Below are 22,239 nucleotides of genomic sequence, written 5' to 3'. Positions count from 1 at the left end.
TGTTAGTCGTAAAATGGGCTCGCTAAATGATGATAACACTGTTAATTTGAATACATTAGGTAAATATTTATCTACTTACTTCTACGTTAACCTAAATTGTTTCTACGTACTTTCAAGTAAATTTTTTATAGGCATTGCGTACACAACCGGTGTTTGCAGATGAATGTTATAAAGTTGGCGCCGTCAGTATCGATCCAATCAATCATCCTGATAGAGCTTATGTAATAGCACATGAATCGGGACATTTGTAAGTGATTTAAAACATTACATTAAATGTAGAAATATTCTAAATTTGAGACGAAATTTTAGACTTGGAAGTTTGCACGATGGGGAAGACGCCGAAGAACACGGAATTGCTGGAAATCCTGGAGCATTAGATTGCCCAGGATCTGACGGATACATTATGGGAGGTCGAGAAAATGGTAACGAGAATAAATTTTCCAAATGCTCGAAAGAATCCATCAAATATACATTATCGTAAGCATAACTTTAATTATATATTTAAATATTTTAAAAATTAAAACTTTAATGACAATTTCTTCTTAAAGATTACCCGGGGCTTCTTGTGTATATAAAGATTGTGAATCGTATTAATTGACAGAGAGCAACATCAACGAAATATTACTTTAAATGATAAAAAAATCCGTAAACTGAATTTCAAGTATAACGATATATAATTAATTTTTAATCGAAATGTAATTTAAAACGAATAAAATGATTAAAATGCAGTCAAATTTGTTGTCAAGCTCTTTATTTTTGCCAATAGAAAATTTAAATAATCGGTTTTATTTCTAGTTATAACAATAATATGAATTAATTTAAGACAACACGAGCTCTTAATATTAAAACATGTTCAATATAAAAGTTGTGAAAGTTTATGAAATTAAAAATGACATTTCATTGCCACATGATATATTGTGATTTAGTCATTTAACCAGCACTTCATAAGAAAACAATGGCCATAAGCACATTTCAACATCGAATTAATTGTTATAACATCTATAATAAAGTCGGTTTGTTCAGAAAACTGTGTACAGATTGACGTAGAAATTTGTATATACGCTATTGAAAAGATGCGGAAAATGATTTTGCAAAGAAAAATCTTTAGTTCCAAAATTGTCCGCTACGGAGTAAATGATCTTCAAGCGAAGCAACAGAAACACAGTGAAAAAGTATTATGGGGACATATCGGTACGTGATATATAGATTGCTTAGCGATGGAGGGAAGTCGTTCAATGTCTTCCCCATCGTTTAGGTGTGAGATTTAAAGACGAAGCACAATGCACGGTGTGCTCAACGGCTGACCCCGTGATGCTTCGCGCATGCAGCATGCAGCATAATATCTTTTAAGACTGCCAATGTTGCAGCATTATCACGATAAAGCATTCTTTAAATGACCCCATAGCCATTTAAAGAAACAAGCATGCTTCGGATAAGTGATAGCCATCGTAGCTGAAGGTGATAAGGATGACATTCCTAGCTGCGAGCACTTTTGTACCCAGTCTTGGCTGAAGTCCACGTGACTATGCATATTAGATTTGTTTGCTTCCAGCGCCATTATCTTATTCTATTTTTATTCCATTTAGTATCCATTCGTAACGTGCATTTAGTATTTAGTACCTTATGAATAGCGTATTTAGTATCAGGTTACTTGCTATCTTAAAAAGTGTTTTAAAAGCTCAATTCGTTTTAATTAATGACATGACGTTAAAATGACAAATACTCAAAACTTGAAAAATCAGCATGCGTATAGATTTTATTTCCACCTTATGACGACAGAGTGCATTTTTGAGGCGATGTAAATGTTAATGACGTCATACGTTGTTAACATGGAAACTAATTTTCAAACGTTTTCGTAAAACATGCATTTTATACGGGGATATTTTAAAATAATTTATAACAGGAAAAAGTCGCAAAAAAAATTACAAATACACGAAAATAAAAAGCAAATCTTTACATTTACTTTAAAAAAATTCACTTGTGTAAATATGAAATAGTAACTATTACAGTAGACCCCGATATAAGGCGTATGTCGAGCGGGAAACAATACCCACGTTATAAGGTGAACCGCGTTATACCGAGCGGCGCGGTGGCGACACAATAAATTTACTCAGAACGATTTGAGCTATATACTGAAGCATCCCATCAACTACATACATATTATGTATTTTAATAAAAATACCAATTTATTTATTAAGTGTTTTATTAAAATTCATACAATATAGTTATACATCTTAATAAGTACAGTACATAGTGTATATGTATTATTTTATTTACGTACATAAGGTACGCTTGAAAATACAGTACTGTATGGAAAAACAAACACTATTTATAACTTGACTAAAATCTATGTATTCGACATCATTTCAATTACAAAACATCACTTAAAAAAGTGAGTAAGTTTTGTTTGTTTGCGTTTTGATAACTTCTATATCATTTCTCTTTTGAAAGATGCTAATTGCAACAATCTGACACTGTTAATATTTTCTTGTGATTCAGCCCATTTTATAACAGTTTCCATGGCTGTTATTGCTTCTTTGGTTGGTGGCGGTATATCAGCTATCCCACTGGCACTTTCATCATCATCTTCTGTTTCTTCTTGACAATCTTCGTCATCGCACATGGATATTCGATAATCATTTCATCAGTTATATTCTGACAAATATCTTCTCTAGCGTCCACATCTAACCAATCAGACAAAGTATCATTAGTTATTTCTGGCTCATTCAAAATTTCCCGGATAAGAGAAATTTCAGTCTCAGTGAAGATATTATCTGAAGCTGAATCTGAATGTGTTGTGGTTTGGTCGAGATCAACTTGATTATTAGATTCATTTAATTTTTTCCAACAGTTTCTAATTGTCTCTGATGTGATTGCCTGCCAGGCAAGTCCAATACTGTAGGACACATCTTTGAGATCCATTTTTTTTTAAAAATATGTTGACGTCAATGTCTGATGCTAATAATGACTTCATCATTTCTCTTCGGTAATTTGTTTTGAAAGCACTAATAATGCTTGATCTAAGGGTTGTATAAGAACAATAGTATTTTTTGGAAGATACATTACTTTTATTTTACCATCGTCAGACACAAGGTGGATGAGCTGGGCAATTATCTAAGAGAAGCAAAGCTTTTGGATCTAGACTCAATCCTCTCAGAAATTTTCGCACAGAGGGAACAAAGGAATTGTGAAACCCGTTATGAAATATGTTAGAAGTCATCCAAGCATTTATGCCGTTTTTATAAACAACTGCCAGTTAATTATAATTGAAAATTATAATTAACTAGCAGAGATTTTATATTGATTGACTTGAAACATCGTGGGTTTTGACTTTTACCTATAATGAGTGGCGTCAACTCGTGATTACCAGCTTTATTTACACAAAATAAAGCTGTTATCCTTTCCTTGCTTGGTTTTAATCCTGCCTTTTGTGGATTACTTTTTAGATCTAAGGTTTTACTTGGCAACATTCTGTAATATAATGCAGTCTCATCACAGTTATAAACTTGTGCATCAGTATACCCTTCTTTCTTAATGGAAATTGTGAACTGTTTGAAAAATTCTGCAGCGCCTTCAATATCACTAGACTTTGCTTCACCAGAAATGGAAATTTGGAAGATGCCGTGTCATTTTTGCCAACGCCACAACCAACCGTCAGAAGCCTTAAAATCTGCTTTTAAGCTTACATGGAATTTTTCAGCCTGCAACTTTAAAGCAGTTTCAGATATGGGAATACCTTTACTTCTTTTTGCACAAACCATGCATAGAGGCAATCGTCAACATTTTGATTTTTTCCAAGTCTTGTCTTTTTTCGAGTAAGCCCAGCATCTTGGTCAAGCTTATCAACAAATTATTTCAGTGTTAAAAAACAATAATTTCCAAAAAATTATAAAAAATTCTTTAAAAATAAACGAGTTAAAATCACTCTTCTTTATCCGATTTCGAATGAATTAAACCAAAGACGGACACTTTTTTAACATTATAATAATAACCGATCCCATTGTTTTTAATATTTATTAAATTATTTCAGTTTTGTCTCCTCTGCCATCCAACCCCTTACAGTTCCTTCAGGTAGGGAGAGCGGGGCTACAAGTTCCGTTTTTTAATCAACCTTATATTTTGTTAAGGAAACGTAATTCTAGCATAAGTATTAAGAGATTAAAATTTAGTAATATATCTAACTTTGCTATAAATACAGTTTTTGGGGTTGTTTTTTGTAAGATTTTTTTACAATTAATAATACAATACCTAAAGTCGGAAAGTAACAACTTACCCCGGTTCGGGGCTAGTTGTTAACAGGGTGGGGCAAGTTGTTACGAGATCTATGGAATGTGTAATATGTAAAAAAAAAACAATAATTTGTTTAACTAAGTATGTATTTAAGGACTAATCAATAATATCTTATAAATAATTAGTTGTTTTTCTTAAATTTATTATAAACAAAACATTTTTATGTTTCATCATTTATAACTTTTACTTAAAGAAAAGGAGAGAAAAGAACATCCTTTCCAAGTTCTTGTATAACACCAGAAGTTGCAAACAAATTTACAACTCCTGATGGCCCTGGCTGATCCAAGATTTGTCTTTCGTCAGTAAAGCTTACATTTAACAAATACTCTGTTAACTTGTTTTTGTGTTCTTCACTAAAGACCAATCTTACTTTTTTGTAGCCAATCGCAGCGTTTTCTACTCCAGATTTCAACTTCTTTACAAATTTGTATAACGTCATATGACAAATATCTAATTCTCTGGCAACATTTTTTTATTTTTTTACCATCTTTAATAACTGCATCTGCAGCTCTTTGCACCAACTCCTGAGATACAGAACCCGTGTTGTTTTTCGAATATAAGTCCGCATACTGCAAAAGAAAAAAAAAACCATTATTTTTACTGCATTACCGGTACAGATGAACTGGGGCAAGTTGTTCCAAGGTCACAACATGCCCCCAAAGAAGGGAACATCTAGCCCCGATAACACATGGGTTCAAAACAGCAACTACTAGATTAGGTTACGAGACATATACAGTTTTAGCGTAGTATATCAAGATACTCGATATATTTTTAAATAAAAATACCAAACAACTAATCGCTAATTATTTAAATTCGCCAGATATACCAAAAATATCAAACACGAAAATATTTACTTACGTGGATCAGCGACGTACAGGCTCTCTTTCCAATGTACCGAACGTCACTGACCTGACTAAGATAGCTGCCGTCGGTGCGCAGAAACGTTCGATTTCATGATATATTTACTAATTATATATATATTTTTTCCTTATGGAGCTATTTCAATAGGAACAACTTACCCCGGGAACTTTTAGCCCCGCTCTCCCTACGCCGTATTCTCTTCTTATGTTTGCTTTCGAAACTCCGATCTTTACTTTAGCAATAATGTCAAGCTTTTCTTTTTACTCATCATGCATACAATAATTAAACACTACTGTATTCAAAATACATGCAGGAACTCAATACATACATAATTACTCAATACGCAGTAACAATAAAATGCGCTAGTCACTAACGTCGCACGGACCTGTATAAACGTGTTTGAGCTTATCGCGTCGCGAACATCGCCCGCGCTATAACCGAGTGCGCGGTATAGCGAGCAGCGCTATAACGAGGTATATCCACTGTACTTGATTTTATACAATTTTAAAATGTACATTTACTTAAGTTCATTTTACGTTGAAGTTCTTCTACCGCCTTTCTTCTTCCTTCCCCCTCTCGATAAGTGTTTGCAAATGCTTCATGTTTACAGTATTTAAAATTGCCTTTGTACATTTGATTTTTTGTTATTATAAAACTTTTCTTGACATATTAAACACACTGGGTATCCTGTTAAATTTGCAACAACTGCATAAAATACAGTCCATACAATTCTAAATGTTCGATTTTCTTCTTCTACCTTTCTCTTTTTTCTAGCCATATTAAGTATTACTCTCAATACTAGAAGCTCTTATTCAATATTTATCTTTTGCACATTATGATATTTAATGAATTAAACACGAGTAAATAAAAACAGTATAAAAAACTACCATGCGCTAAGACGACATGATTGTTAAATTAAATCAAGCAGGAGAAACTGCTTTGGAGTATTCGTGATGGTTCATGTTTCTGATTTTAAATTTGCCTTACAGTGGCGAGATGTCTCCACGAGTTATATTTTTAGACAAAACCATGAAGGCCATGGACGAAACTGGTCGAAGATGCTCAAAATATATTACGACAATATGACATCACGCCTTAACCACTATCTGCTAAAGCGCTAAATTCTACGTTTGCTAGGTTAGTTTGGCGTGTTTCTCACAATGCGATATTCATTTATTATTATTAAGGTTTGATCTTAATCTGATAGCGAAGAGATAAGTGATTAGTAAAATTAAAAAGTCTTTAAAAAATATTAGTGGCGTTTAAAAATTATCTCTTTCTTTTACTTAAATTTAAAATTTTATTTTGTTATATGTATATTATTTACAAACTTAAAAAGAGCCGCAATTATGCATTAAAAGAGCCGCATGCGGCTACGGAATCGCAGGTTGCTTGCCCCAAGAAAAAAAGTTGACCTTTCTACAGAGAACTTAGGGTAGTATTTTTATGTTTAGAGTTAATGTTGCTTGAAGTTGTAGTTCCGTGTGTAATCAAACGAATATGTCAGTAATAACACCTTATGTGTTGAATGCTTTTAATGCGTGTTTTGTATTCAATTGTGTTGCTTATGTTGAATGTAATCTGGTATTGTGTTTTTTGTTAGTCTCTGATTTGTGAGTGTTTTGTGTTTATCTAGTCAAAACTATATTCCCTATCCTAATACAAAAAAAAAAAAAAACAATTACAGATCTAATTCACAGTCTTTTAATTAGTGTTATATCTCATGAACACAGTCATGTATGACAACACTGATTTAAAATTTTCTTCTAGTTAATATATTTGAAATTCTTTGTTATTTGCTGCTGTAAAATTACACCAGCAATCATACTGGAAATTTAATCTCCCGTCGCCGGGAGGACTTTTTGTCGACGGTAGAAATTATTTTTAATTCATAATAATGAAAAATTATTCAAACAAGTTAAATTCAGCTTGTTTTAATGAGTAATTATAACATTAAATATCAAATACGGTTAAGCATTTAAGTTGTATTACGTTACATTCCGCAAAAAATCTGTTGCCCGGATTCACGAAAGAGTCGTTAGTAACGTCGTATTTTCGCGATGTAGTTAGATACGAGAAATTTAATACAAATCCTATCTGCAATTCACGAAGCTCGTCGTAACCGGATTGTCTATTTACGACAAAATATCAGTGATCCGATTTCGAGAGTATACAGTTTTGTCTAATCAGTACTGTAACTAGGGCGGGGCCAGCGGTGCCCAGGCACAGGGCGCAGTCCCTGGGGGGAGCGTATAAATGACCTGGACCAAGTTTTATATCATAGTTTTGGGGCGTAGTTACAGAAGCTCGCACAGGGCGCACCGGGTGCATAAAAGACTAGTTACGACTCTGCGTCTAATAGGAACATAATTATGAAACTTTCAAATAGTGCCAGTTGTCTTAGATTTAAGTTTCGGTGATAAAATGAGACAGAAAAAGAAGGCGTTTTACAATGGAAATAAATGATAAATTTTCGATAAACCGTATAATTCGTCGATCGAGAAAGCTAAATGATTCCCATCGACAGAGCCGGATCTAATAGGTGCGAAGCCCGATTGAATTTTTTTTGCGGGGCCCCAGTGGTGTCTTTAAAACGTAAGGGGCCCTGGGCCAGGACTAAGATGGGGTCCCCTTAAGGAAACAGAAAGAATAGTATATTACAGACCTAGGGCATTGGCGTAGCCAGGGTTTTGTTATGGGGAGCCTAGTAGAGGCCATCCTGACACGAAATTGAATTATTTCAAATTACTGGTCATTGAAATGAAATTTACATTGGAATCTACAATAACTGAACACATATAATATGAAACTTCCTTTAACCATACGTTCTCGTAATCGCGTAAAGAACACGCAGTACGTAGTGTTTTCGGATACATTTTTCACCTTGCACACAATTAGCCGTTGACCTTTTTTAGTCGCCAGAGTTTTTTTAACTTTGTCGAATCCCTTCAGCCATCTATTAGTACTCAAGTAACTGATATTCAGAAGTTAGTCGCTGACTAGGGGACCCTGGGCCAGAGCCCCGTACGCCTTGCAATAAAGACGACACTGCGGGGCCCTTCAAACTTTACATAACAAAATTAATTAACAGTTCATTTACATATTCAAATATGTTGTTTTATATTTTATAATAATATACCTAGATATTTATTTTTGTAAAATGTACTATTTTTAAATATATAAATTTTGATGTGATGCGGGGCCCCTTCAAGCGCGGTGCCCGATTGACTCCAATCGCCTCAAATCCGGCCCTGCTCATCGGCCGGCTTGAATTATCTTGACTTACGACAACCCATTCCATGTCGTAATGTAACAACGCCTATTTGCGACATTTTCGGTTACGATAAGTTTTCTGAATACTAAATTTGGTCCACGACGCTTTGGTGAATCCGTTCCTATAATTTTAATTACCTGGATTAGACGAAATGACCAGACAAGAAAAAATCAGCAGATATATGCATTCATATTGATAATTCAGAATAACAGTTAAGATTAACATCGAATATTTAGTGTTGGTTATTGATAATAAGTTGGATAAGACACTTATATTTAATTGTATTTGTACTCGATAAATATATAATTCTAATTTACTATACAAAACTGAATTATGGGACTTGGCTTCAAAAATGCATAAGAACTGTGAAGATAAGACAGAATCGACATATCCCGTACTCCCGTATCCCGTACTCCCGTAGGTGAAATAAGCTATTCGATGCATCAGCTAATGCCTACTACTGTATATAATAAACATGGTTGATTATTATCAACCTATGTCTATTATAAGCGCAGAGCCCAAACGGTTAAAAGTTGAAAACTGAAATTTAGTACACAGTTAGGGTACATCACGAGAATGTTTATCCTGTGTTTCAATAGGGTATGCCATGAGAATGCACATTAATAACGGATTTTTAGAAATCCCCGCGGGGGGAGTGGAAAAGAATTAAAGATTACCCCGAAGAACTCGGCTTTAACTGTGCTATTTTAGATGCCATTTCTTTGCATTTAGTAACAATATATGAAAAGCTTTGTTGATGTATTTTCATAAACATGATCTCGACAATATAGTATAAATATAGTTTCTAACAGAAAACTACGTTTTGAAAATTAAAATATAAAGTGTGTTCTTCTGAAGTTTGTACTTTTTCTATTGGCCACCGAAGTGTAATATATTGCTCGATTGCTTAATGGAATTTTTGAAGTCAAATATAAGCGAAAACATTAACTTTAAAATCTTTAAAGTGAAAAACTAAACAAAATATACGACTTGTGTATGTTATTCCCACAAATTCCTATGGGATTATATAATTATAATTGTTAACGTTTGATTGTTAATTGTATCATTTTACGTACGACTAAAGACATTTTTTGTATTATTTGCAAGAATTTTATTTTACCTTCTTTTCAGTTTTTCTCTTTTTCCGGGAATTGTAAAAATTCTCATTACCGTCTTATCAATTAATGTAACACTAATGTAGCTTTGCTTAATAACGTATCACATATAGTGTACAGTACAATAAGTGCTAAGTTCAGTAAATTCAGTCGTAAATTGTAAGCTTGGTTACGTTTTCACGTAAACATCGTGTATTATTTTATGCTTCTCATTCCTGTTAAGACGAGCTGTTGACTGTACTTTTTGCTTCGATAAAATATTAATTTATCGATAACATATTAAACTGCTTTTAATATTTAATTTCAAAAGCGCTTCACTATACTTCAATAATGTCATTTTTTATCAATTTTCAATTATATTTTTAATATATATGTAAAGATTCTTTTCCCGCCTTCTGTCGATACACGTGGTCATCACTTCCTTTTTTCCCAGAAGCTTGTTTCAGTGTTGCCAGATCTAAACTCTTTTGCGTTTTGTTGTCAAATGTTCCTCCCCCTTATTCCACGCTTGCTTTATTCCGTCATCGGTTTTTAGTCATTGAACCGCGCCTCCGATCGTGAGGACAATCCACACCTTTACATATATATATTTTTTTCATTTTTCACAATTCCTAAGCAGACACAAATTTCAATTCTTGATATGGAAAGTTTTACTTTATTAATGCAATGCAAACGATTCTTGTTAAGAAGGTAAGAAAGCAATGAATGATAATGTCTGATCAGGAACAGAAAACACAGACGACAAAATTTCACAATATAGTAATTATTTTATTCGGTTCAAATTATTTCTGGATTAAAAATTCATCAAATAATATATAGGAAATCCAATTCACATTTTATTTTCTCATTTAATATAATATTTTTTAAACAAAAAATATCCACCATATACGAATTAATAAGATTTGCAATCTTCTTCGATTACACAAGATGATTTCCTTAAAAAAATTGCGTTATTAACGCATTTATTTCTAAAATAATAAAATATATAATTAAAGTTATGCTTACGATAATGTATATTTGACGCATTCTTTCGAGCATTTGGAAAATTTATTCTCGTTACCATTTCTACGACCTCCCATAATGTATCCGTCTGATGCTGGACAATCTAATGCTCCAGGAATTCCTGGAAATCCGAGTTCTTTGGCATCTTCTCCGTCGTGCACACTTCCAAGTCTGAAATTTCGTCTCAAGTTTAGAATATTTCTACATTTAATGTAATATTTTAAATCACTTACAAATGTGCTGATTCGTGTGCTACTATATTAGCTCTGTGATAATTGTGTGGATCGATACTGACGATGCCAACTTTATAACATTTCTTGCAAACACCGGTTGTGTACGCAACGCCTATAAAACAATTTATTTAAAAGTACATAGAAACAATTTTAGGTTAACGTAGAAGTAAGCAAAAAATATTTACCTAGTACATTCAATTTAACTGTATTATCATCATTCAGCCGGCCCATTTTACGACTAACAATAAATATTGAAATTAATCCACCTGTTATCTATAAATATCAATAATATAATACTTACTTGACAATTAGCATGATAATATCAGCATCTACAGCCAAACCAGTAGAATGTTTACAGTAATATTTTCCCATATTATGAAGTAACTCTGAAGCATGAAGATATCGTTCGTATCCCGAAATTGCACTGCCTTGTATATAAGATGGATCCGTTTCTTTCTGTAATTGAAAACGAAATTAAATAAATAAATCTAATTGACGGATAAATTACTTGTTTTCCTCAATTACCGTATAGGATGTAATTCCGAGCACGGAAAGTTTTATTCCCAATTCTAAGGTATCAATTATGTTTTGTACCTGAATAATAAATAAAAACATCACAAAAGTATAAATTGTAATCTAAACTTAAATACTATTATATTACTATTAAATACATGTAACAAATAATATCCTACCTCAATAAACAGGCGAGATATGTATTTTACTAGACTTTCCTCTTTTTTAAAATATTTGGTAAAGTTACTTTCTGCTAAGATCAGATATTCCACCACTATGCATTGATCGTCTCTGGCCATTATCTCCATTTTCTCTATTGTTTCTTTAACACCCATAGGCATGACTGGTAAACAAAGTTAATATGTTACCAAAACCTAAGCTGCGTAGTGTTAAAAATGAAAAATGTTTCTGTGTATAAACTTAGATACCTCCGTCATGGCCAAAAGAGTTTTTCTCACTTATAACCTCAACAATTTGATGAGGTATTCTTCCATCTTCATTCGTTTTTCCCGATTCGTACGGCTCGATTCTCAAGTTTGAGTTCACAATTCCATGCTAAACATAAGCATAAAAGTACTATAATCTCCTCAATAATACGTATAATTATCAACAACAGAAATAATTACAATTGTGACAGGTCCAGGTCCTTCTTCATCGATCAACAAAGCTGCTCCATTAGTGCTGTTTCTGTACATTTGTCTTTTCAAATCTTGTATGTCGATCTTAAAACATTTAAGTATTTTTGTAAACTTGCTATTTTCATCAAAAAATATTATCCTAATACTAATACACAGTATGTAAATTTACGATTAACGAATGTTATAATAACAATCAGAATTGTATTTTGTAAATGAAATCTATTACTTCTTTAAAATAAGACAACTAGTTGTCTTTCGAACATATGGTAATTCTTTTATTGACATAATATTTTTGTATAAACAACAGATTATTCTCCCATTTATTTTATCTTTGACCATAATGCACATATTTTGAATTGTCCGTATCCAATTTGGTATAAATTTATTTGAAAGGAAATGTGTAAACGGCTGTGTTTCATACATTTGGCTTTTATGATAAATCCTTCTTTTTCTTTACAATAAAAGTATAATTTAATTAACTTACTCTTATTCTAATGGTTATTCATATTTCGTTTTTAAAATAAGAACAAATGCATTCTTCTTACAAAATTTCAATTACTGTCACACTATGCAAACTCAGAAATTCTACGCGCTGTCAATGGAATAAACGGAAGAATACTACCAATTGCAGTTTTTACCTAGTACCAACGCCATATTCGATTATCTACACATTTTTCAGTAACTACGCTTTTGAGATACTCCATCGTTTCAAGTCTTCTATGTCGATCTTAAAACATTTAAGTATTTATGTAAACTTGCTATTTTTATTTAAAAAATATAATCCTAATACTAATATATTGCATATAAATTTAGTAACATTGTGATTAACGAATGTAATAATAACAATTCGAATTGTTTTGTGTAAATAAAATCTATTACTTTTTTAACATAAGTTGCCTTTCGAACACGTGGCAATTGTTTTCTCGACAACATATTTTTGTCTGAATATGTACACAACAGATAATTCTATCACGGAATTTAAGTCTGATCATTTTTTAATTCCCCATCTCCAATTTGATATAAATTTAATTGAATGGAAGAATCTAAAAAGTTGTGTTTGACAGATTTGCTTTTTATGATAAATCCTTTTATCTCTTTACAATAGAAATATAATTTAATTAACTTAGTCTTATCCTAATAGATACAAAGTTTTAAAATACGAATAAATACATTGTTATCGCAAGAATTCAATTCCTGTCACACTATGCAAACTCAGAAATTCTACGCGACGTCAATGGAACAAACGGAAGAACACTAGCCATTAAAGTTTTTACGAAGTACCAACGGAGTATTCGATTATCTACACATTTTGTCAGTAATTACGCTTTTGAATACCCCACGAAGTTTTACCAAAGTAAAATATTCGAAATATCCAGAGACCAGATTCGTATTTTTGGCATAGCTGACTTTTGGAAAATCTACTATGCCAAAAGTTTCATGATTTTAAAAAATACTGCGTAATTACTATCGCGAAAATTTAACTTGGTGTATTTCTCGCTGTTGTTATTAACCGTAATGTTACATATGTTTTTGGCTTTCTAGAAGACTCGGTGGTAATGAAGGTCTCAAGCAACATTTCGAAAACGGACTCCTCGTGCCGCTTTCTATAACTTTATTTCGCGACACATAAAACTGTAAAGTGATAAGTAATTTATTCAATTTAAAAATAGCAAAATGCATTAGTACACAATAGCCCTACTTTCTTTGTGGTAAACATTGACTGGTTAAAATTTTTCTCTCTAGACTTAATTGCAACAAATATATTCAGTTCGGTCAAGTTCAATTTCCTCGCTTTGAAATTTCGATACTTCCATTTGACCTCTTTTCGTTCGTTGAATTTTCGAAATACTTCTTTATAATTTCGACTATTGCTGCTATTGTGAAAAACCCATTATACCCGTTACTTTGTACAATCGTGATTGTTGCACACAGCACAAATGGTAACTAGGCTAATATAGAGTGGGCAGTAGTTAAATTGTTGCAAATAACGCTACTGTATAACGTGACGAATAATAATAATAATTTAGAAAATGACTTACCGAGTCAAGTATTCGATTGTTCGCATCAAACAGTGCGAAGTTTTCCGCCAATATTTCTCCAGCGGGTTCTAATTTCACTTCTATTTCTTCGTTTAGGGCTCGGAATTTGATCGTCTTCACTCCAGACCTCGATGTTTCCACCGACGGAAACACCAGCAGGTCAACTCGACCTGTTTATTTATTAATATCAGAAATTTAAGAAAATCCCTTCAAAACTGTAGATTAAAAAGTATTGAATATTATTAATATTTTAATAAAAATATTGTCTTACCAGATGAAATGGCCGAAACGACTGCAAATAGGAAAATAATTGCAAAATAGATCATGTCTAGTTATAGCAATAGCAATGCTTCCGCCCTATTTATAGTCGTTTAAATGGTGTGGAAAATGTTGATTAGTATAATTAATTGTTTACTCATCCTCCGCTAATTGCTGTTTCGCATCTGTTTGAAATTTTAAAAATGTTATTAATCGTTGAAGAATCATTAATTTTTATTATTATTTTTAATATACATATTTTGGCCGTGTAAAAATAATTCAAAGTGTCATAAAATATATTTAGTGTTTCTTCGCATAAAATAATATAATTGTACATTATTTTACTTTGCAATAGTTAGTAAGATGCCTGGATATCCAGCGACACAGCCCTGAATGAAAAGAAAGAAAATTTTTGATTATTGTAAAACATTTTCAATAAGTTAAAAATTTTCGCAATTTAATTTCTAACAATTTGAACCTAATAGGTAAATCGACGTTACAGCACGTCGATTTACCGATTAGGAGAATTTTCGTATTAAAATAAAATTTAAAATATTCGCAAATTAAGATTATTAAATAAGAAAAACTTATTCAAATACTTTAAAATTTCAATAGTGGTTTCGAAAATCATAATAATTCTATTTCAAACCATTTCTTACCGTACAACTGCAACTCTTGACGGTTGCATATAGTAAGAGTCACGACAGTGACTTCCGCCAAGTAAAAAAGTCTCTGTCTATATATGCAGGAACCGGAATTGCCGATACTTGGGGGTGATTTCTCTGTCCCCTAAACACCGATAGTCATTTCCAGTATCTCGATTGAAGGAGTATTGTTTTCCTATGTAGTGTGAAAAATTTCAAAATTTCGTATAAAGCGGTGGACAATATATAAACAATTGAAAAGTGTAAAAGTCATCAAAAAGCTGTGTTTTCTTCTCGTTTTTATTCACCCAGCACTGCTAAACCTCGTAAAGAAAAATCTGCTGGATCTAGAAATATAAAATTTTAAATTTAAGAGTTTGTCGTTATTAGTGAGGTGCTAGCGATACGTCTGGGTCGATAGGACAGAAATGCACACTCACCATAACACTTTCAGCACTTTGCTGCCTTCTTGCGTAAATAAAATACACAAAAATGAATACAAAGCAAAGATTAATTACTATTAAACATTTAAATTATCCGAGATAATGATTTAAATATTTAATATTAATTTTGCTCTGTTATTAAAATAATTCATAAGTCACGTTATAAATTATATTGTACAAAGGTCCTATACGATATTTATAAACACAAAAGTTTTTTAAATTTATAAACTGTAATTAGACGAAAGAGTTACAATCAACAAATACGGTTATCGTAAACGATAAAAGTAGATTTAAAACTGTATAAAGATATTTCTCACACGAAATAGATGCAATTAATCTTCATAATTCACTTTGCAGTATGTAGCCAGCTGCAATAATTGTTTCTACATTTTATTATAATCAATAAAAATAAAAACGTACAAGGAAAATAGAAAAATTACTTCAAATATAAAACAATTGTCGATAACTTAAAAACCCATAAAGTTAAAAAAGTTATTAAAAGGAAAATCTAGTTACGAGTTGTGCTAATTACAGATAACATTACATGAAACGAATTAACGACAACAGTACATAAACCATTTTAACAAGTTTTCGAGAAATATTAAAAATAATAAAAGCTAAATAATAATAAAACGATTTGAATATTTTTTTAATAAAAGTTAATTTCATATGAATTATCTAAAATTGATCTGAAATGAATAAATATCGATTATTACGAGTTCGTTTTACCGGATGTATACGTCTACCGTTTTAAATACGCACGAAAAAAAAGAAAATTAATTAAAATATAAAATACTTATCTGATTATCATTCTAAATGGCTCTATCAGATATATCCGGGCATTGTCGCAAATAATTTTCACACCAATGTGACAGCTTGGCGTAGATTATCTAAACATCAGTTATATTCGTTTACATGTAAAGTTTTGCCTAATAAAAATAATAATCGAAACTTATTTAATGATTATTAAGTTTCTAGACAAAGAGAAAAAATGTAAAAGTAAACAATTCACATGAAATTCTTAATTAAATATTATTAAATTAAAAAGAGCAGCGACATTGTTTTTGCACCTGGATATCCAGCGACACAGCCGAGTGAAAAACAAAGAAAAACATCTGATATGTCAAAAAATTGCGACAAGTAGAAGCTTATGACAATTTAGACGACAGTGAAATTGATTTTACAAGTTTTAATTTGGTAAAAATAAGTTTTGGTTTAGAAGGAAATTGTAGGAAAGAATAATACATGCAAAAATTTTGTGTACCGTTTCGAAGCACCGAGCTTATATTTACCAATGGGCAACTCCTAAAGACAATTTGACTGTCGTCTAAATTGTCATAAGTTTTTACTCGGTATAATTTTTTTACATCTTAAATGCTTTTGTTTATTAATTGTATTATTACGTCAAGAGATAAGACGATGACGTACAATTCGGTCCGCGCTCGGAGATTGACGAATGAACACAAATGCTTTCAGCATTCGTTCGGTCGATACGCCGTTTAGAAAAACGGTTATAAAAAGTTTTAATTGCTTAAATTTAAACTTTTGTAATTCTGAATTACATTTTAAATAAAAAAAATCATTTGTTTCCATGCAGTTTTATTCTTAGAAGCATAAAATTAAACCGTAAAATTGAATTAGTTCTATGAGAGAAACCCCCGTGAACTTTCACCTATCGACTCTGAAGTTTTGCCAGCACCTGACTGATAACGAGAAAGGCTTAAGTTTAAAATTTGAGCTTTCCAGACCGCGTAGTTTTTTTCTCTCCGAGGGTCTGCAGTGCCGGATGAAGAAAAATGACAAAAAAATACAGCTTTTCAGAGTTTTGATTTATACAAAATCCTGAAATTTTGCATACCACCGAAGAAAACAATTCTCCTTTAAACGAGATATTCCAACTTACTATAGGTGTTCGGACCCCGAAAATCGGCAATTCTGATTCCTGTATATATAGACAGTGACACCAGATATGTCATTGTCACGAGTTGCAGTTTTACGTTAAAAATACTTCGAATAGAAACTCCACCATTTTCGAAACCACGATTGTAATTTTAAAGTATTTGAATAAATTTTTCGGATTGAATAAAATTTTGATTTATTCGAAATATAATCGAAAGTTGAACTTCTTACAAACTACTGTAAGTGAAAAATTCTGTAATTATATTATTTTATGAGGTTATTTTATGGCACTTGAATTATTTTTACACGACTAAAATATATATATTAAAAATAATAATAAAAATTAATGATACTTCAACAATTAATAACTTTTTTAAAATTTCAAACAGATGCGAAATAGCAATTAACGGAGGATGAGTGATCAGTTAATTATACTAATCAACACTTCCTACTCGATTTGCAAGAGTATAAATAGGGCGGAAGCATTGCTATTGCTATAACTAGTCATGATTTTCTATTTTGCAATTTGTTTCCTATTTGTAGACGTTTCGGCCATTTCAACTGGTAAGACAATATTTTTATTAAAATATTAATAATATTCACGACTTTTTAATATACAGTTTTAAAGGAATTTTTTAAAGTTTCTGAAATTAATTAATAAACAGGTCGAGTTGACCTGCTGGTGTTTCCGTCGGTGGAAACATCCAGATCTGGAGTGAAGACGGTCAAATTCCGAGCTCTAAACGAAGAAATAGAACTGAAATTAGAGCCTGCTGGAGAAATATTGGCGGAAAACTTCGCACTGCTTGATGCGAATGATCGAGTACGTCACTCGGTAAGACATTTTCTAAATTATTATTATTCAGAAGGTGTTGTTTCGGGAATTAAAAAGCATCCAGCTGAGTACTAATTAATAAGTTTATATAAATATTGAAATGCTTTCAGATCGATGTAGAAGACTTGAAGAAAAAAATATACAGAGACAGCAGTAATGGAGCAGCTTTGTTGATCGATGAAGATGGACCTGTCACCATTGTAAATATCACTATTATTAATACTTGTACTGTAAACTGTACAAAACGTATTATTGTAGATATTATACTACTGTTTTGTATATTTTTAGCAAGGAATTGTGAATTCAAACTTGAGAATCGAACCGTACGAGTCGGGAAGGACGGATAGAGATGGAAGAATACCTCATCAAATTGTGGAAGTTATAAGTGACAAAAACTATTTTGGCCATGACGGAGGTATCTAGGCTTATATATACATATATAAATTTTGAACATTATTTGTGCTTCGCAATTTAGGTTTTGATAATGCTTTGAATTTGTTTTCAGTCATGCCTTTGGGTGTTAAAAATACGATGAAGAGTATGGCCAGAGACGATCAGTGCATAGTGGTGGAATATCTGGTCTTAACAGAAAGTAATGTTACGAAGAAATTCAAAACTGAAAAATCTCTAACGGAATATATTTCCGTCACGTATACTGCGGTATGATATAAGTTGTTACATATATTTAAATGTAATATAAAAGTATGGGATTATAAAAATTTTTCGTATTTTTCGTTTATTATTTAGGTACAAAACATGTTTGATACATTAGAATTGGGAATAAAAGCTCGTGTACTCGGAATTACATCGTTTACGGTAATGTGGGAAAATTCGCGATTTATCTATTAATTAGATTTATTTATTTAATTTCGTTTTCAATTACAGGAAGAAACGGAACCAGTTTTTGTCAAAAAGAGTGAAATTCCGGGATACGAACAACATCTTGATCCTAGGGAGGTTGTTTATAATATGAGAAAATTTTACTGGTCTGGCTGTAGATGCTGATATTATCATGCTCCTTGTTGAGTAAGTATTATATTATTGATATTTGATATCATGACAGATGGATTAATTTCAATATTCATTGTTAGTCGTAAAATGGGCATACCACAGGATGATAATACAGTTAGTTTGAATTATTACGGTAAATATTTTTCTGCTTCCTTCTATCTATAACCTTTAATTTTTGCTAGGTGCATTCAAATAAATTTGTTTTTCAGGCATGGCATACTTAGGCATGGTTTGCCATAGTTGTTATAAAGTTGGAGTCACTCGAGACGATTCCGATCACATTGAAAGAGCTGCCGTAATAGCTCACGAATCAGGACATCTGTAAGTTATTTAAGAAATTAAATTAAATGTAGAAATATTGTGAATTTTAGATAAAATTGAGAAAATATTTTTAGACTTGGAAGTCCTCACGATGGGGAAGAACCCAAAGCGGTAGATTGCCCAGGATCTGACGGATACATTATGGGAGGTCGAGATACTGATAAGAAAAATATATTTTCGAGTTGCTCTAAAAAAGCTATTAAAGATACATTATCGTAAGCATGATTTGAATTAGCTATATATTTAAATATATTTTTATAATAAATACCATAATTAGCATAATTTTTTAAAGGTCGTCCGATTCTTCTTGTGTATCTGAAGATTGCAAATTTTAATATGTTTCAAATTCAACAAATTATTTTAAACAATAAATAAAGCGTAAATTGGGTTTCAGACATATTGTTTAATCAATGTCGTATTTAAAAATGATTTCAAGCAAATAAATTAATTAAAACGCAGTCAAATTTGTTGTTTGGATTTTTCCGTTGCTTACAAAACACAGTTTATGATAATATTACTATAAACCCTATACTATGTACTGTACAATAATTAGTTTATAAATTTAGTTCTAAACTAATTTTAAATAATCTCTGTTTTGTTGGAATTGCCATCATTGTTTATAATCCATTAGAAAAGGGCCAGAAAGGCCAAAATGTATTTTGAAAAGTGTTAATTAAATTCGTTGACAGTATAACAAGCCTGATTCGCTGGTTCTAGTAAATTGCTTTTTCTAACTTTAATGTTTTACAATTTGATATAATAATATTATGAAGGAATAATTTATAATTTTGAAATAAGCGAAAATTAATTAATCGAAACTTTACATTTCGAGAAACTAGTGTCAATTCAAAAGATGTCGAATGAAAAAAATATCGGAATTTAATTTAAGAAGCAAAAAAAAAAAAAAATTAAGTAAAAAGAGTAAGATATTAAATAATATCTTAATACCTATTGGCAGTTATTGCAAATTATTATTAACTAGCAGATGAGCTAGACGTTGCTGGAGCAAAAAGTAACGATAGCGAAGATTAAGATTATTACATTATAGCCGATCTTACCCGTTTTCACAGAATGCTACAATTAGGTCCCCTGCTTCTGTGCTACATGTTCGATGTAATAGATTTAGACCAACGAGATCTCCGTGTATCGAGTATTGTGAGTTCTGTGATTCTTGCGTCAATTCCGATGCTTATCATGTGGTAGCTAAATGTAAAGTTTTAACTGCAGATAGACAAAAGTGTTTTGGAGAAGATTACTTGTCAATTCAATCATATAGGCAACTGTTGCAAGACCGTAACAAATATTACTGTATTTACAGGTTTATTACTAAGATAAACGATTAACAGGATTGATTTGATTAGAATAAGCAATTTTTTGTTTCTTTCGTCGGATGGCTAAATTATTTTTTGTAAATTAAAGACAGTCGATTCAAAAGACCACCATTTATTACGTGCTTTTAGATTAAAACATTTGGACGATCTGACCTTTCTTTTTAGGCTACTTGGCCGCCTCTAGTTAAAAAACACAAAATTTATCCAATTAAAAATATAAAATTTTCTAAAAAACTGGAATAGGTTGGTCTTACGACGTCTTCTAATAGTGTTCCATCCTGTTCCACACGGAGATTTCAGTTTTTTAGAAAATTTTATATTTTTAATTGGATAAATTTTGTGTTTTTTAACTAGAGGCGGCCAAGTAGCCTAAAAAGATAGGTCAGGTGGTCCAAACGTTTTAATCTAAAAGCACGTAATAAATGGTGGTCTTTTCCATCGACTGTGTCTTTAATTTACAAAAGCTATTTTTTCTTTTTTCTTTTTTCAGAAATTTGTCCACCAGGTGGTGTGATTATAGTATTTAAGAGGACATCTGGGTGTTGGCTAGTTGGCGCCCCACCAGTGGGCGAGTGGTCTCCGTCGCCGCTCATAGCGGTGGTGACCAGACCCTAAACACTGGAAAGTTCGGTCGTGGGTTCGCGCCGCAACTCGGACAGGCTTGCTGCTAGGAGTTTTCAGGGTTTTCTCCTAGCCAATAACGACTGAATAGGAGGCCAGTTCCCCATAAAAGTCCTCCCGGAAGGCACGGTTTCCCGCGCGATACGTTTAGGCCGGGAAATAAACGGCCGGCTCTTCGGTTGCATAGCGATCATTACGCTACTCATCGGAGGAAAAGCGAATATAGGGCTATAACCTCCATATGAACCACAAGAACAAGTACATGAAGGCTAGTTGGCAGCGTTTACGGTCGGCGCTTTTGGGCGGTTATTAATTAACACTTTAATATTTTTCAGGTATTTGTTTAATTCACTTTGTTTTATTATCAGTTTTAGTTTTATATGCGTCGACCAATCGCTGCCACTTTTTTTTTCTGTGTGTTTATTTGTTATTTGTCATTTTGTTTTTTGGGGTAACATTTATTGACTTTAGTAAAAATGTGATGATAATAATTTTGTACCTCTTTTTGTTTATAGATTGATTGTCATGCGTTTCTTGTGGAAGATACTGTAATTTTGTTTTTATTACTATGTGTGATTGTAATACTTTTGTGTTTGGTTCATTTTTTGCCCGTACATACAGGGCTTTCCTTGTACTATCAAATAATAAATAAATAAATAGGTCCCCTGCTTCCAGTCTAATTAGAGAATTTTTACATGGGTCTAAAATACGTTTGATTTTCCGCAAAAACGCAAAAAAAACCGCAGCTGCGCCTGTAAATCTTGCAGGCCCCTTTCTGTTAAAACTTTCATAATAAATGCTACATCATTGAAGACTTTATAGTGAACACAGTTTAAAAATTATTATTGTAATCTTTGATATACTTTATATGAGTGATTGCATTTGAAATGAAATATTAAAAGCAGTTTAAA

At 32.0% G+C, this 22,239-nt stretch overlaps 3 protein-coding genes across 3 annotated transcripts in view; 2 read left to right on the top strand and 1 right to left on the bottom strand.

Annotated features, from left to right (window-relative positions):
• Positions 1-734, top strand: part of LOC136987669 (uncharacterized) — a 34,245-nt gene extending 33,511 nt beyond the window's left edge. The window contains exons 34-37 of the mRNA XM_067285421.1: positions 7-59; positions 160-247; positions 310-477; positions 549-734. Of these exons, the coding sequence (XP_067141522.1) occupies positions 7-59; positions 160-247; positions 310-477; positions 549-594 (355 nt within the window). The 3' untranslated portion in view covers positions 595-734. The remainder of the gene's footprint in view (positions 1-6; positions 60-159; positions 248-309; positions 478-548) is intronic.
• Positions 735-10,287: 9,553 nt separating this feature from the next.
• On the bottom strand, positions 10,288-14,291 carry LOC136987711 (venom metalloproteinase antarease TserMP_A-like). Its single transcript, XM_067285480.1, has 11 exons — positions 14,237-14,291; positions 13,966-14,135; positions 11,915-12,010; positions 11,717-11,843; positions 11,468-11,631; positions 11,301-11,369; positions 11,077-11,231; positions 10,961-11,013; positions 10,776-10,887; positions 10,546-10,713; positions 10,288-10,475 (listed from the first exon to the last, which is right to left on the bottom strand). Exons 1-11 carry the CDS (start codon positions 14,289-14,291, stop codon positions 10,433-10,435), a joined length of 1,212 nt encoding a protein of 403 aa, XP_067141581.1. The 3' UTR covers positions 10,288-10,432.
• Positions 14,292-17,680: 3,389 nt separating this feature from the next.
• LOC136987668 (venom metalloproteinase antarease TserMP_A-like) lies at positions 17,681-22,008 on the top strand. Its single transcript, XM_067285420.1, has 11 exons — positions 17,681-17,773; positions 17,875-18,044; positions 18,155-18,244; positions 18,333-18,459; positions 18,550-18,704; positions 18,792-18,860; positions 18,930-19,044; positions 19,108-19,188; positions 19,265-19,376; positions 19,451-19,591; positions 21,844-22,008. The coding sequence occupies exons 1-11, from the start codon at positions 17,716-17,718 to the stop codon at positions 21,878-21,880; spliced, it is 1,155 nt and encodes a 384-aa protein (XP_067141521.1). The 5' UTR covers positions 17,681-17,715; the 3' UTR covers positions 21,881-22,008.
• The last annotated feature ends 231 nt before the right edge of the window (positions 22,009-22,239 follow it).

Source organism: Centruroides vittatus, unplaced genomic scaffold, assembly GCF_030686945.1.
Source record: "Centruroides vittatus isolate TY-2023 unplaced genomic scaffold, ASM3068694v2 scaffold_2569, whole genome shotgun sequence".
In the NCBI taxonomy this organism is placed as follows: Eukaryota; Metazoa; Arthropoda; class Arachnida; order Scorpiones; family Buthidae; genus Centruroides; species Centruroides vittatus.
The sequence above is the reverse complement of the archived record's forward strand: the minus strand, read 5'-3'. Positions and strand labels throughout refer to the sequence as shown.